Source organism: Carcharhinus amblyrhynchos, chromosome 5 (assembly GCF_965287045.1).
Source record: "Carcharhinus amblyrhynchos chromosome 5, sCarAmb.v2.hapA, whole genome shotgun sequence".
Taxonomy (NCBI): domain Eukaryota; kingdom Metazoa; phylum Chordata; class Chondrichthyes; order Carcharhiniformes; family Carcharhinidae; genus Carcharhinus; species Carcharhinus amblyrhynchos.
Window position 1 is genome coordinate 5,982,460 of NC_137328.1, and position 15,979 is coordinate 5,998,438.

The 15,979-nt window shown below is 43.5% G+C and overlaps 2 protein-coding genes across 5 annotated transcripts in view; one reads left to right on the forward strand and one right to left on the reverse strand.

Annotated features, from left to right (window-relative positions):
- The window catches only part of aco1 (aconitase 1, soluble), a 71,732-nt gene extending 61,976 nt beyond the window's left edge, over nucleotides 1-9,756 (forward strand). For all 3 annotated transcript variants that reach the window (XM_080188410.1, XM_080188409.1, XM_080188411.1), the window contains exons 18-21: nucleotides 2,730-2,877; nucleotides 3,447-3,569; nucleotides 6,978-7,163; nucleotides 9,280-9,756. In XM_080188410.1, the coding sequence (XP_080044536.1) occupies nucleotides 2,730-2,877; nucleotides 3,447-3,569; nucleotides 6,978-7,163; nucleotides 9,280-9,396 (574 nt within the window). In that variant the 3' untranslated portion in view covers nucleotides 9,397-9,756. The remainder of the gene's footprint in view (nucleotides 1-2,729; nucleotides 2,878-3,446; nucleotides 3,570-6,977; nucleotides 7,164-9,279) is intronic.
- Nucleotides 9,757-11,425: 1,669 nt separating this feature from the next.
- LOC145342869 (antiviral innate immune response receptor RIG-I-like) overlaps nucleotides 11,426-15,979 on the reverse strand; it is an 86,893-nt gene continuing 82,339 nt past the window's right edge. For both annotated transcript variants that reach the window (XM_080188408.1, XM_080188406.1), the window contains 2 exons: nucleotides 12,940-13,086; nucleotides 11,426-12,009 (listed from right to left, as the gene is read on the reverse strand). In XM_080188408.1, the coding sequence (XP_080044534.1) occupies nucleotides 11,713-12,009; nucleotides 12,940-13,086 (444 nt within the window). In that variant the 3' untranslated portion in view covers nucleotides 11,426-11,712. The remainder of the gene's footprint in view (nucleotides 12,010-12,939; nucleotides 13,087-15,979) is intronic.

Here is a 15,979-nt window from a genome sequence, read left to right on the forward strand (position 1 = left end):
TAGAACTGATAGTGAAAGGCAATATCGTTGCATGTAAGGCCGTGAATCTTTGGAATTCTCTACCCCAAAGAACTGCCGGTGAGTATGTTCATTTTTTAGAGTTTTGAACACCCAAGAAATTCAAGTGGATGTGAGGTGGATGACCTTATTGAGTGGTGAAGTAAGCTTAAAGAGCCATTTGACCTACCCTGTGCCTGTTTTTTATAGTGTACTTTGTAAGAATAGATTTGATTTGCACGTGGGGGTGTTTTGGGGTGGAGTCGGGGGATAGAGTGAGAGATGGTGACATAGTGGCAATGTCACTGGACTAGTAATCCAGAGGCCCAGGCTGACAATATGGTCTCAAATACCACCAAAATCTGAAATATAAAGCTAGTCCCAATAATTAAAGCTTATTTATTAGTCACAAGTGAGATTTACATTAACACTACAATGAAGTTACTGTGAAATTCCCCTAGTCGCCACAGTGCGGCACCTGTTTGGGTCAATGAACCTAACCAGCAGCACTTTCAGACTGTGGGAGGAAACCCACGCAGACATGGGGAGAACGTGCAAGCTTGACACAGACAGTGACCTAAGCCAGAAATCGAACCCGGGTCACTGGCGCTGTGCCACCATGAAATCATTGTCAATTGTTGGGAAAACCCATCTGGTTCACTCGTCCTTTAGGGAGGAAAATCTGCCATCCTTATCTGGTCTGGCCTACACGTGACCCCAGACCCACAGCAATGTGGTTGCTTCCTAACTGCCCTCTGAAATGGCCGAGCAAACCACTCAGTTCAGGGGCAATTAGAGATTTGCAACAAGTACTGACCCAGCCTGTGGCACCCTCATCCCAGAATGAATTGAAAGACAAGGAAAAGACTGCGTGCCGTGTGGTAGAAGAGGTGATTAAAATACTAAAGAGTTGGATTTTCAAGATGGTTTTAATGAGGAGGGAGAGGCATTCCAGTTCAGGAGGGAATATCAGAACCTGAGGTGAGTCAGGACACCTCAGAACTGGAGGGAGATGGAGAGAGGAAGGACTTGCAAGAGGCTGAAGTCAAATCTGGGAGGAGGTATAGTACAGAAAAATGTTAAAGATTGGATTGTAGAACTTTCCATCCATTGACTCTGTCTACACTCCCCGCTGCCTGAGCAGAACAGCCAGCATAATCAAGGACCCCACACGCCCTGGACATTCTCTCTTCCACCTTCTTCCATTGGGAAAAAGGTACAAAAGTCTGAGATCACGTACCAACTGACTCAAGAACAGCTTCTTCCCTGCTGCTGTCAGACTTTTGAATGGACTTACCTAGCATTAAGTTGATCTTTCTCGACACGTCAGCAATGACCGTAACACCATATTCTGCACTCTCTCTTTTCCTTCTCTATGAATGGTATGTTTTGTCTGTATAGTGCGCAAGAAACAATACTTTTCACTGTATTTTAATACATGTGACAATAATAAATCAAATCAAATAAACATAAGGATGAGAATTTTACAATTCTGGTGTTATGGGACCAACAGCCAGTGTGTATAATCAAGGATAGAGGTGATAGAGTGAGATAGAATACAGGCAGGAGAGGTTGGAATGAGTTGAAACAGATGAACGATAGGACACTGGCCAGAATATTTTAAGAATCAAGCTTTGAGATGGCAAGTTGAGTGTGGGACAGGACCCAAAGGGAATGTTTTCGGTCTTTCCAGTTACTTAGCTGGAAGGAATTTCAAGTCATCCAGGACCGGAAGTCAGACAAGTGGTCTGCAAGTGTAAAAGCAGTGGAGAGCACCTGACAGTGATGAAGAGGGAGAGAGCTGGGTATTGTTAGCTTGCTGTGGAAGAGTACAAATGATGTTGGCAAGGTGCAGGCTGCAGATGAGGAAGCAGAAGGGACAAAGGATAGATGCATGTTCAACTCATGAATGGATTAAGATGCTATTGGAATGCTTCTGATGAGTAAAGGTGGGCCTAATTTGTCTGGTAGAGGAGAGGATTGAAAAAGGATTGTTTGGTCAGCTGTGTCAAAGGGAGCACAGAGGGTAAAGAGATATTGTGCAGCATTTGATTGTCACAAAGATTATTATTTGCAATTAGGGCAGTTTTGATCCAGTAAGATGCGTAGAAAACCGGTTTCGCAGGGTCGAGAGGTATTCAAGTAATTGACTAACAGAGTTGGAAATAGGGCAGGAGTTTGCAAGGATAGAGATACCATGTGTGTGTGTTTTATGGGGGGTGGAGTGAGTGGTGGAAATGATGGTGATGGATTTAGGGAACAGTTCCTGAGTGGAGTGAACCATTTGTAATGGCAGGTAACACTGATGCTGGGCAGGAAAACCAGCTGGTCAACAGGTTAGTGAGAATTGAGCCAAGGGAGTGGGAGATGGATCTCACCGACAGGCTTGGCTTGGACACAACATGGGAGGAAATAGGGAAGAAACTAGAGAACGGTGAGAGTTCAGGGCCTGGGGAAGGGGTGGAATAATCGGGTGGGAAAGAGGGAGAACAGAGGCAATTACCTTGGAGGAAGAAGTTTGAGTTTCTTGTTTTTGAAATTAGTGAGGATGGAGGTTGAAAGGTAAAAGGATTTAAAAAGACAGGAGTAAGAGGGGAAAAAAACATCTTTGTCTCAAGTGATCATAGGGTGGTTTTGGCAGCAGAGAATTAGTGAAGAAGGATGATGGCCAGTGGCTAAACCAGCTGTGCACTGATCCTGTTTGTACTAACGTTAAAAAATTTTCCTTTTAGCTTAACTCCTCGACAATTCAACTCCTACGGATCCCGTCGGGGAAATGATGCAGTCATGGCGAGAGGGACGTTTGCAAATATCCGATTGTTCAATAAATTCCTCAACAAGCAGGGGCCGCAGACTATCCACTTCCCCAGTGCGGAAACAGTAAGTGAGAAATCAAATGCTTCTATTCGCTAAGAGCTGCACGTGTATGGTGCCTCAGTGAGTTGGTACACACTAGGGTAAGGTCCTATCTGTGGCCCTGTCTGTGCTGAGTTCCTGTTTTCAATCAGGCCCTTGTAGAACATTGAACATAAGGGTTCTGTTCTTTTAGTAAACATGAAAATAAATGGACTGTTGCCTTGGCAATCGGCACCGGATGCCATTTTCATTAAATGGTCCGTCAGGGATCCCTTTCATCCTGTCTAAGGTGAGGATAAGTGAACTGTGCTGAGCATTTGAGCAGTAAGGAAGTTAACATATAAGATGACACTACTTTAATGCTGCCCTGTGACAGAGCGATGTGGCATGTATGTAGGGGGAAAAGGTGTCCCCTCTCCTTCGATATATTATTCCGCCACATCAGGGCAGATGCGAATAAAGCCACACAGTCGAGATGTGTTAAGTTAAACCCTAACTGAGCGTGTGTGGAAATCGATATAAGTTGTTCCAGTTCCCAGTTGCAGCAGTGAAAGAAGCTCTAATATGTATTTGTGTTTCTCCATTGTTGGCAGCTTGATGTGTTCGATGCCGCAGAACGCTATCGACAACGTGCTCAGCCCCTGATTATTTTGGCTGGTAAGGAATATGGATCGGGCAGCTCCAGAGACTGGGCTGCAAAGGGTCCGTACTTACAGGTGAGTTCTTTGTACAGGGTGGAATACGTACATATACAAGCAACTCACTGCTTTGACAAAGGGTCGTCTGGACTCGAAAGGTCAGCTCTTTTCTCTCCTTACAGATGCTGCCAGACCTGCTGAGATTTTCCAGCATTTTCTCTTTTGGAATATGTGCAGATCCTGATTTGCAGCCACATCTGAAGGATAATTAGTGTACAATAACATAGAATTATAGAATGATGCAGCACACAGAGACCATTCAGCCCATCGTGTCTATACGGACTCTTTAGAAGAGCGATACAATTAGTTCCACTCTCACTTGCTCCTTCCCCATAGTCCTTTTTTCCCTTTTTCAAGTATGTACTCGATTCCCTTTCAAAAGTTGCTCCCTGATCTGCTTTCTCTGCTCTTTCGGACAGCGTGTTTCAAATTAACTTCAGTAACGGCAGAATCCATTAAGATAATGTAATGGCAGTTGTGGTGGTTAGCACTGCCACTCACCTGATGAAGGAGCAGCGCTCTGAAAGCTCGTAATTCCAAATAACCCTGCTGGACTTCAACCTGTTGTGAGACTTCTTACTGTGCTTCATAGTTGCAGGGACCCAGGTTCAATTGTGGCCTTGGGTGCCTATGTAAAGTTTGCACGCTCTCCCTGTGTGAGTTTCCTCCGGGTGCCCCAGTTTCCTCCCTCAGTGCAGTCCAGGTTAGATAGATTGATCATGCTCAATTGACCCTTAATGTCCCAGGAGATTAGTTGGGTAAATATGTAGGGTCAAGGTGATTGGGGGTAGGGGAGGATGCCTGGGTAAGATGCGCCGTTGATGAGTATGTACATACTTGATGGGCCAAATAGCCTCCTTCTACACTGTTGGGATTCTGTGAAAGATCAACCTGCAGCAGATTCTGTGATGAAATACAGAAAATGGTGGAAAAGACTCATCGATTCAGGGAGAAACAAGAGTTCCTGTTTCAGGTTGATGACCTTTCATAGGAACCTCTGGAGGAGCGCCGAGATCTTGGGAAGGCTGTTGGCCTAGAGGAGGTTACCTTAATGGGGAGGGACGAGACAAAGGGATTTGAGAACAAGGTTGGGAATTTAAAAACAGGGGAAACAGCGCTGTTTGACTTTGAGTACTGGAGCTTGGCAGCAAAAGTTGAACAGCTGCAAATGCTAATCCTCAATGACTGAAATGGTAGCTAAAGACTGAGTAACACAAAGGCTTGTCTTCCACTGAGTTCTTTCTGACAGCTGAAAGCAAAAAGACGAGAGTGGACAAATGTGTGAACAGCTTTGGCCAGAAAAATCACAGCCAGCATCTTACATGAAGGAATCAAGTGACCCATTGAAGTTACATGGAGTTTGCACGTTTTCCCTGTGTCTGCATGGGTTTCCTATGGGTGCTCCGGTTTCCTTCCACACTCAGGACATGCGGGTTAGGTTGGTTGGCCATGTGAAATTGCCCCTTAGTGTCCAAAAATATGTAGATTAGGGGTAAATGTAAGGGATTTTGGTGATAGGGTTGGGAGAATGTTGACCCTGGGTAGAATGCACTGTCAGAGGGACTGTGCAGACTTGTTGGGGCTGAATGGCCTCCTCCTGGACTGTAGGGATTCTGTGGTCTGATATGGATTGTTCTGTTAACTAACAGATCATAATGATATCAACATAGGCATAGCCACTTTGCAAAGATCCCAAAATGGAGGTGGTCTGAATTGGGACAAAGTATTGCACATTGTTACACCAAGAAAAGCATTGTTTGTCCACGAAATGACCATCACTTAAATGACAATGAACATCTGCTGAGATCACTTTTGAACAGTGCGAGCCCCTCACCAACCCCAAAATTCATTGGTGCAACATGTATGAAGCAGGAAGGTTAGGGGTTACAGCAGGTCTAGAAATAATTTTTTTCCTAGCAAATGACAAGTTAACATCTCAACAGGCACTTAGCACATCACCATATAAAATATTTGGCGTGGAGTTTCGGTTATGTGCAATGCATGGGCCGATTTTGGATGAAATGTTACATAAGAGCATAGGAAATAGGAGTAGGAGTTAGCCATTTGACCCTTTGACCTTGCTCAAGCACTCAATAAGGTTGTGATTTGATTGTGGTCTAAATGCACTCTTCTGCATGCCCGCCAACACTGATCTATTAATGATGAGTGCACCAGGGTATCTGGCATAAATTGTTACCCCAATCTTTTGTGTTGGTTTAAAAAAAGTCATAAGGACATAAGAACTAGGAGCAGGAGTAGGCAATTCAGCCCCTCGAGCCTGCTCCACCATTCAATATGATCACGGCTGATTCTGTCTAGGCCTTAAGTCCACTTTCCTGCCTTTCTCCATAACCCTTCTACCCATTAGTAATTAAAAATCTGTCTCCTCTTCAAATTTACTCAGAGTTCAGAAATCTACAGCATTCTGGGATAGTGAATTTCACAGATTCACAAACCTTAGAGAGAAGTAGTTTCTCCTCATCTCTGTTATAAAATCTGCCATCCCTTCACCTAAAACCTCTTGTCCTAGATTGCCTGACAAGAGGAAGCACCCTCTCTACATTTACCCTGTCAATCCCTGAATCTTGGATACCTCAAGTAGATCTTCCCTCATTCTTCTAAACTCAGAGTATCGGCCCAAACCGTTCAATCCCTCTTTATCAGACAAACCCCGTATGTCTGGAATCAGTCCAGTGAACCTCCTCTGAACTCATGACGGAAAACTAGCCCCTGCCCACCTGCCCCTCAGTGTGCACGCAGACCAAGATGGCGAGTTTCTGGTGTTTGTTCGAGAAATACCTTAAAATCAACTTTTTTTAAAGGGGCAAATGCATTAGTAGGCATGTCTTTTTCAGCATTCTGAAATACTAAGTATTTAATTTATTAAGGTGTTAACTATTACACACCAATGCAGCTAGTAAGGGATTCAGTATAGTGTCTTAAAATTTGGGTTAAAATCAGGTTAATCCCAGATGGTGAACGAAGCACTTTGTCAAATGCTTTTTTCACTAATAAACCCATTTTGTTCTGCGGTAATAGAAGTGTACCAGGTTACCATTCCTAAATATATCGCAGAGCATTTTTACAATGAGAAACAGTTACTTTCTATCGTGCTGCCTGATTTCGCTGCTTCAGAGAAGATTTTGTTTGTCAATAATTAAATGTATCTGAGCAAACACTTGAACCATAGCTTCCCTTTGGAAAAATAATGCAATTTGTGTCCCAATAGCCACTGGTGCCCAAAGTGAAAACTCTGCCTCTGTTGGTCCCTGATTGGGTGAGAATGATCTTCCGCTAGATTCTGGGCTTCATGGTATACAGCAACTGAACTGACAGTGTCCTGTGGTCATGTTTTAAGTTGCTTTTTCTTTAAAGAGTTAAGTTTGTGAACTTTGGAGGAAATGACTAACCTGGTCTTCTTACCAGGGCATCAAAGCTGTCCTTGCCGAGAGCTACGAACGCATTCACCGCAGCAATCTCGTAGGGATGGGGATAATTCCTTTGGAGTATCTACCAGGACAGACTGCTGACAGCTTGGGACTTACAGGCCATGAACGCTATACCATCTCCATTCCCAGTGTGCTGAAGCCCAGGATGAATGTGGAGATAAAGGTGAATTCTTAACTTTTATTATGGTGAATACCCATGTTAATTTTATAAACATTTGATTCTGGGATATAGGCAATGCTGTATATAAATTATAGTGCGTGTGTGTGTGAACGAGTTTCCATTTGTGTGGGGGAGAAATTGTGCAGAAGAGGAAAAGAAAGTCAACTCTTGCATTAATACTGGGCTTTGTGACCTAATCTAATTTGAGGACAGACTGGGTCCCAGCTTCTTCCTTTGCCGGGTAGATGTTCAGTGAATTAACGCCCACCACCAAATGTTTAGAAATACAACATAAATTATTTTTAGACTGAGCTGCTGCTGACATGTTAGGTGGCTCCTGGATTTTGAGTGGTATTTTGGAACGTGTCTGTGGGATTGAACAGTTTTACATTAGCTGGAGTTCATGTGGAAATGGGGAGCCAAGGCAGGTGGATGGGAGTTAAGGTGCAGATTAGCGATGGTCTTATTGAATGTCAGAACAGGCTTAAGGGGCTGAATGGCCTCCTATTCCTATAAAATCTGTCATCTAACGTTTCAACTCTGCTTTTGTTTCTGCCTCCACCGTTCTGTTGGCATCCAGTACTGTTCCAAGATGCTTATTTATAGTTCCCCCAGAGTGTTACCATCCATCTACAGGCCGTCCAAAGTACCAAATAACATACTAATCTTAAAACTAAAAAAAAAAGCAATGTTTTAAGCTTGCCCTCTCTTTCTGTTCCTTTGTTTCCAGCTGCTGGGACTTCACAAGTCCTTAACAAGCATTTATCAAAGAATGATGCAGCACTGTAGGTCATTCAGCTCATTGTACATGTGCCAGCTCTTTACGGCATAATAGGCCATTCAGTCCACTGTACCTGTGCTGACCCTTTGGCCGCTGAAGCTAGCCGATCAATCCTCATTCACTGATCTCTCCCTGAGGCCTGTAGGTTTTCTCTCCTCTACTTATACATCGAGTTCCCCATTGAAACTTGCCACTGCATCTCCTTTCAGATATTGTATCCAGATTGCAGCTTGTTGCATTAAAAAGTTTCCACACGATTGCTTTTGTTTCATTGTTTAGCCATACAGAGTGGTCTGTTATACTATCCACTTTTTAGTGGTGTTAGTATATTTGTGATTGACAGTGTCCAAAGGTGTGCAGGTTGGGTTAAAGTTTATTTTAGAACATAGAACACTACAGCACAAACAGGCCCTTGGGCCCACAAGTTGCGCCGATCACATCTATACCTACCAAGTCATAGAACTATCTGTAACTCGCAATCCCATTAAATCCCATATACTCATCCAGAAGTCTTTTAAAAGACCCCAGTGAGTTTGCCTCTACCACCACCGACGGCAGCCGATTCCACTCACTCACCACACTCTGAGTGAAAAACTTATCCCTAACATCTCCTCTGTACCTGCTTCCCAGCACCTTAAACCAGTGTCCTCTCGTAGCAACCATTCCAGCCCTGGGAAATAGCCTCCGAGAATCCACCCTATCTATTCCTCTCAACATTTTATAAACCTCTATCAGGTCGCCTCTCAACCTTCGTCTCTCCAGGGAGAAAAGACCTGAGCTCCCTCAACCTATCTTCATAAGGCATGCCTCCCAATCCAGGTAACATCCTTGTAAATCTCCTCTGCACCCTCTCAATAGCTTCCACATCCTTCCTGTAGTGAGGCGACCAGAACAGCGCACAGTACTCCAAAGTTTGTTAGTCACAAGTAAGGCTTACATTAACACTGCAATGAAGTTACTGTGAAATTCCCCACGTCACCACAGTCCAGCGCCTATTTGGGTCAGTGCACTCTAACCAGGTTGATTGGACATGCTAAATTGCCCCTTAGTGTCAGGAGGACTAGATAGGGTAAATGTATGGGGTTAGGTGGGATTGTGGTTGGTGCAGATTCAGTGGGCCAAATGGCCTCCTGCCGCACTGTAGGATTCTATGATTCATTGCTTAATATTTGCATTTCCCCTGTAACTTGATTTTGAAATTACTCGTTGAGACAGTGAGTAGGTGGCGGAAAATGTCAATGTTTGGGCTGTGATCGAACTTTGTTCCCTCTTTTCAGTGAGAGTGTCCGAACGTATGTACAAATATTTAACTGAACTTATTAATTTTTTATCTCCTAGCTTGACACTGGCAAGTCCTTCCACGCCACCATGAGATTCGATACAGATGTAGAGCTCGCCTATTTCCACCATGGTGGTATCCTAAACTATATGATCCGAAAGATGATATCAAATTAGCCGGACATTTTTTTTTGTTTTGGGGGCGTTAGGAAGGAGGCGGAAGGAGATGAGATTGATCATGTCAGAAAACGCACAGATTTAAAGCACTAATTATCAAAAATAAATTTTGATATAATCGTTTTATTCCCCTTTAAGTTGGAGCATTGAAATGATTCTGACTGGGTTTTATAATAGGTAAAAGATTTATCAGTGTCCCTGTAATAGCCATTTTCTAAACTAATTTTTAACTACAATCCCTTGAAATGACTTTGCAAAATGTTTGCAAGCTGAGTTCTCTGCTGCAGCTGTAATAATGAAATCTATTTTTGAAAGCTACACACCTTTGCAATATCATTAAAAATGATGTGAAAACTTGAACATTCTTTGACGTATAACTTTATGTGCATGATCTGTACTCCTACAGAAACATCTGGTTTGATTATTTTTCCAGTTTGGTGTCCTATCTTTTGCTTTTGTTATGAATAATATGAAATATATTTTGAAGTAAGAAACTTACTAACGTTGACAACATTGTTTTGGCAACAAGTTTGGAGATTGTTGAGCTCTTTTTTTCTTGAGCTTTGCGTTGAGGGTCTGATTGTGGGCTGCAGTCTCTTTTATGAGAGTGACTCTTCATGCTCTCTGATGGCACTTGATGCAGGTTGATATTGATTTTTCTTTGGACAGTACAATGACTCTGTGGTTAACACTGCTGCCTCACAGCATCAGGGACCTGGGTTCAATTCAGGCCTCAGGTGACTGTGTGCAGTTTGCATATTCTCCCCGTGCCTGCGTGGGTTTCCTCCGGGTGCTCTGGTTTTCTCCCGCGTTCCAAAGATGTGGAGGTTAAGTGGATTGGCCATGATAAATTGCCCCTTGGTGTCAGGGGGATTAGCAGGGGAAATATGCAGGGTTAAGGGAATAGGGCCTGGATGTGATTGCTGTTGGTGTAGGCTCAATGGGCCGAACGGTCTCCTTCTGCACTGTAGGGATTTTATGATTCTTTTAAACTATTTTATAATATTTGCTTCAGTAGCCTCTCTCTGGTAAGTTTTCAACTATATGCTGCTTGGTGTCTTTGCACAAAGTGTGTGCATAATTACTGGATAAAGAAGGCAGCAGCATCTGCAGGATTTTCTGTCCATTCATTTTACAAGTATGTGTAAGGCAAGTATCTAATGTGTGAATTTTATCAGCAAGCTATCTGGAACATCAAACAACTTGAAGCAACCATTTGTACTGGGATACTCAACAATGTAAAAAAAAACAGCTTGCATTTGTTGCTACTAATTTCCTATAGGTGACTGCATCCCCTGGAAACCTTTGTTTGAAAAGTGACAGCCAACTCTGGCTTTGAACTTTTCCTGATAAGGGACACAGTTCCAAACAGTGTCACTGTCTGGCAGTTGAAGAGTTCCACTGGTGGGAGAAGCAGTGCACGAACCTTTGCTTCTGTTATTCTCTTTTTGGATTAATGATTGTTGGTTAGCATTTGCCTCTGTTGTTGGCATGAATAAGGAGGTTTGCAACATTACAGAAATATGCTGACCTCATTGAGTTTAATGGTCGAACACTAGCCTGTACTGGTTCAAGGGGTAAAATTCTCTGAAACTTGTCGGATAGACCTATAATGTTCCTAACATCCCACTCACTCTTCCTCTCTTGTGCTCAGTCCATCAAGGAACAACACAGTAATTAATTAATGCAGTATTAATTATTTAATGAAAGCATGGTAAGTTTATGTATACAGTAAACAATATTTAAAACTCAAAGCACGTTACTCGTCTGCACAGAATATATTGCACAGATAGGTCCATACTAATGTCACGTGGGCCTCTTCCCACCCTACTTCATCTCAAATTCTCGGAAAAATCTTTTATTCCTTTTGCCTTTGCGTGTTTATCCAGCTTCCCCTTAACTCCTCCTTTATTTGACATTGATTAAAACGTGAAAATTGCTACCCACAGTGAAAAATAGTTACTGGATTTATTAATGACTACTGTTTGTTTTTCCTGCCCCCACACTTTGAGCTTGAGAAAACATTGATCAACAGAAAATTGCTGAACCATATCCGCGTAACTGCACTTTGTATTTATTGATGTATTTTTCAGGAGAAGGGGTGATTCAGAAATAAATATATTGTTGGATTATTGGGTGAGAGGTTAAAAATCTATTTTGATTAAAATCACAGAACAATTCTGATAGTGGGCCCAGGATCCTAAATGATAAGTGGTCTGGTCAGATGCTGTGTAGTTTCAGCACTACTTGTTTCCAGTGTGGCGTGTCTAAGTAAATTGATATTTATGGGATTCCTCCCCCCACCATCGCACCCCATTATTTATTGGCCAGTTCTGCACCATCAAACAACTGAACTGAAAATGGGATGTTCTTCCATTTACTTCCAGGGGTTAAAGCAGATGTTGTCATATTCTTGAGAATAAAGCTCTCTATTTTAATCACTGGGATATCATTAAACACTTTGTAGTTTGCAGTGATTCCCCAGTCATGCTCACATTCTTTGCAATACAATTTCTGTCTTTTCTGAAAGTTGTTGAAGGATTTTGGCTTCTTGTGAGGTCGGGTTAAATAGCGATCCTTGAAGGAGTCGTCGATCACTGTGTGATGACATTCCTGAAAGGAAAGAGGGAGAGTTTTGAGCCAGGTGGTCTACCAAATTACACCATAGGATCAAATAACTCTATAGTATTACATGTCCGTTGGAGTGAACATGGGTGTCTTGGGACAATATTTATCCCTTAACCAACATCAGTAAAACTGAGATCATACTGTGTGAAAATTGGCCACCTGCACGCTACCAACAGTGAATGATTGTCAAAATATTTCACTGGCTGTAAAGTACATTGGGATGACCAGATTGGTTTGATAATTCATGTGTCTTCAGATCCTTGCTCTAAACATATCACTGGAAATTATATAAAAAAAAGCTGGTGTAGGAAGTGAAATGTACTGATTTGGTTGATATGCTCTAATTCATCCCAGAGGTTTCTGATTAAGTGAATCTAGTTAAAATATCTCCACAATGTTCATGTACTTGCCCCCAGACCATGGTTTAACAAAGAGCAGTGTCTCTTTATGGAATACTTTATAATGCACCAGTTATAATGTCTATTGTGCATACAGCCAGTTGAACACTATTCATAGAATCTGCAGTGCAGGAGGAGGCCATTTGGCCCATTGAATCTGCACCAACAACACTCCCATCCAGGTTCTGTCCTAGCCCCATAAATCCACATATTTACACTCCTGAGCCCCTAGCCAATCACTCTAACCATCTCATCTTTCAGACTGTGGGAGGAAACCCATGCAGACATGGGGAGAATGTGCAAACTCTACACAGACAGTGACTCAAGCTGGGAATTGAACCCAGGTCCCTGGCGCTGAGAGGCAGCAATGCTAACCACTGTGCCATCATGTCACCCTATGTGTCAATTAGGTGAATAAGCCATGGTGAATGGACAGGGATAGGGTGGAGGGGGACTATAGGGATTCTGTGGTTCTATAAAAATCCTCACCATTTAGAATCAAATAGTTGGGACTTACCTCAATGACTCTTATGTCACCAGAGTTACATGCATAATTTCTGCATTTTCCACAAAGTAACTCATAACTGACATCTGGTTTGTCCACACTTGGAGTACTGATGGTGCATTCCCTCATTTTCTTGTCATGTACCTGAATGGTGTTAATCTTGGAGAAGAGAATTGTATGGTTTAAAATAAGGTTACTGTTGCTTGTTGCTTAATCAGCAATCTTCAAATACATTACTGCTGAAACACTTAAAACAATACAGTAAATAATTTATTTTAAAAAATGTTAACTGTTAGCAGTCAAATAGGAAAGTCAAAATGGTTCATTGTGTTTTATCAGCGTGCCTATTGCATTTCGCAATTACTTTCAGGAATGGCAGTATGAGTTCGTGAACACGAGAAGCAGGACCAGGTACTATTCTGCGTCTGCTCTGCCACTTGTTAAGATTGTGGCATCAAATCCACTTTCCCACTCTGCCTTAATTCCAAGAGAGTCCAGAAAATCTACCCATCTTCAAATTATCCAAACAACTCTGCTTTTCCAGCTCCCTGGTGGAGAGAGCTAGAAAGATTGTGAACCAGCTGATTGAAGGAATTCCTCAAAGAAAAGTACAGCACAGGAACAGGCCCTTCAGCCCTCCAAGCCTGTGCTGATCGTGATGCCTTAACTAAAACAAAAGTCTGCCCTTACTTAGAACATAAGAACATAAGAAATAGGAGCAGGAGTAGGCCATCTAGCCCTTCGAGCCTGCCCCGCCATTCAATAAGATCGTGGCTGATCTGTCGTGGCTCAGTTCCACTTTCCCGCCCTCTCCCCATAACCCTTAATCCCCTCTCTTATCAAGAACCCATCAACCCGCTTCTTAAAAATATTTAGCGAGGCAGCCTCCACCACTTCAACGGGCAGAGAATTCCAGAGATTCACCACCCTTTGAGTGAAGAAGTTCCTCCTCAACTCCGTTCTAAACCGCCTCCCCTTTATCTTGAGGCTGTGCCCCCTAGTCCTACTGTCTTTTTTGAGCGGGAAGAGTCTCTCCACCTCTATCCTATCCATCCCATTCATCATCATATACGTCTCAATGAGATCTCCCCTCATTCTTCTAAACTCTAACGAGTACAAGCCTAGTTTATTCAGCCTCTCCTCATAGCTCAATCCCCTCAACTCCGGTATCAGCCTAGTAAACCTCCTCTGCACTCCTGGTCCGTATCTCTCTATATCTTCCCTATTCATGTACCCATTCAGATGCCTCTTAAACGTTGCTAATTTGCCTGCTTCCACCACCTCATCTGGCAGCGCTTTCCAGGCATCTGCCACTCTCTGTATGAAAAACTCCCTATGCACATCTCCCTTAAACTTTCTCTCTCTCACCTTGAACCTGTGCCCCTTTGTAATTGACACTTCCATCCTGGGAAAAAGCCACCCTGTCTATGCCTCATAATTTTGTAGACCTCCAGCAGGTCTCATCTCAGCCTCCATCTTTGCAGTGTAAACAATCCATGTTTATTCAATCTTATAGCCAACACTCTTGAGACCAGGCAACTTCCTGATGAACCTTTTTTGCACTCTCTCCAAAGCTTCCACGTCCTTCTGGTAGTGTGGTGACCAGAACTGCAATCAATACTCCAAATGCGGCCTAACCAAGGCTCTATATAACTGCAACATGAGGTCCCAACTCTTGTACTCAATGCCCTGACTGAAGGCAAGCATGCCATATGCTTTCTTAATCACCTTGGCTACCTATTTTGCCACTGTGGAGCTGCACCCTCAGATCACTCTATATGTTAATAGCCTCATCTTAATTCCCCTCTTATCCTGAGGCTATGAGCAGGGAGACAGATAAGAAACTACCTGTTAAAAACCTGTTTAAATAAGTTTAAAGCACTTTGTAGTAAGAACTAACCTTGTAGAACTGTTTAAATCATTTAACAGCATTTTTGTGGGCTTTTTGTATTTACCGCTTTAAGAATTCTGAGGGAGTGGTTAGAAGGGAGTTGAGGGGGAGCACGCTTTAAATCAGCTTCAGGTTTAAAAGGAGGCCTGGTGTAGACAGCGGGCAGCGTCGGAGCGGGAAGCAGAGTGAGCTATTAGGGCTTAAGATCAAAAGGGCTTGGGGGGAAAAGGGCCAGGTAAGTTCGTGTGGAAATTTTCAATACTACTGCAGTGAATAATGGAGGGGCATGTGATGTGTTGTTTCTGTATGATGTGAGAACTGGTGGACCCCAGGGTCCTCCCAGGTGACCACGTCTGCAGTAAGTGCAGGTTGCTGGAGGAGCTCCAGCTCAAGGTAGATGAGCTGGCCTCTGAGCTACAGACACTGAGGCTCATCAGGGGGAGAGTCAATGGGGTGCAAGTGACATCCACCCCCCTAGACTGGCTAACTCTTAAGGGTCAGGAACAAGAGGGGGCTGCTGAGAGGAGGAAGGGGGGGTGGGGAGAGGAGGCCTCAGCCTCTCAATCTGCATTAACAGGTTTGAGGTTCTTGCTTCCAGTCTGGACGAGGACGAGGGAGGTGAGGTTGGTGAGCAAACTGCACACGGTACAGTGATGCAGCAGGACATAGGCAAAGAGAAGGTGAAAAGGAACGTAGTAGTGATTGGGGATAGTGGGGTGAAGGGTATTGACACTGTGCTTTGTCACAATGACAAAGTGCACAGAAGGGTGTGTTGTCTGCCTGGTGCTCGGGTCCAGGATGTCGCATCTGGGCTGCAGAGGAACATGGAGTGGGAGGGTGAGAATCCAGTCATTGTGGTAGGCAAAATGAGAACTGAGGATCTGGGGCAGGAGTATGAAAAGCTGGGAATGGAATTAAAAAGTAGAACCGACAAGGTGGTTATCTCTGGGCTACTGCTTGAACTGAGTGCAGACGAGCGTAGGGTTGGCAGGATTAAGGAAGTGAATGGGTGGCTCAGAGATTGGTGTGGGAGGAATGGGTTTGAATTTATGGGGCATTGGCATCAGTATTGGGGTCGGTGGGACCTGTTCAGGTGCGATGGGGTGGGTCTGAACCGTGCTGGGACCAGAGTCCTGGTGAATCGTGTAAAGAGGACTGTAG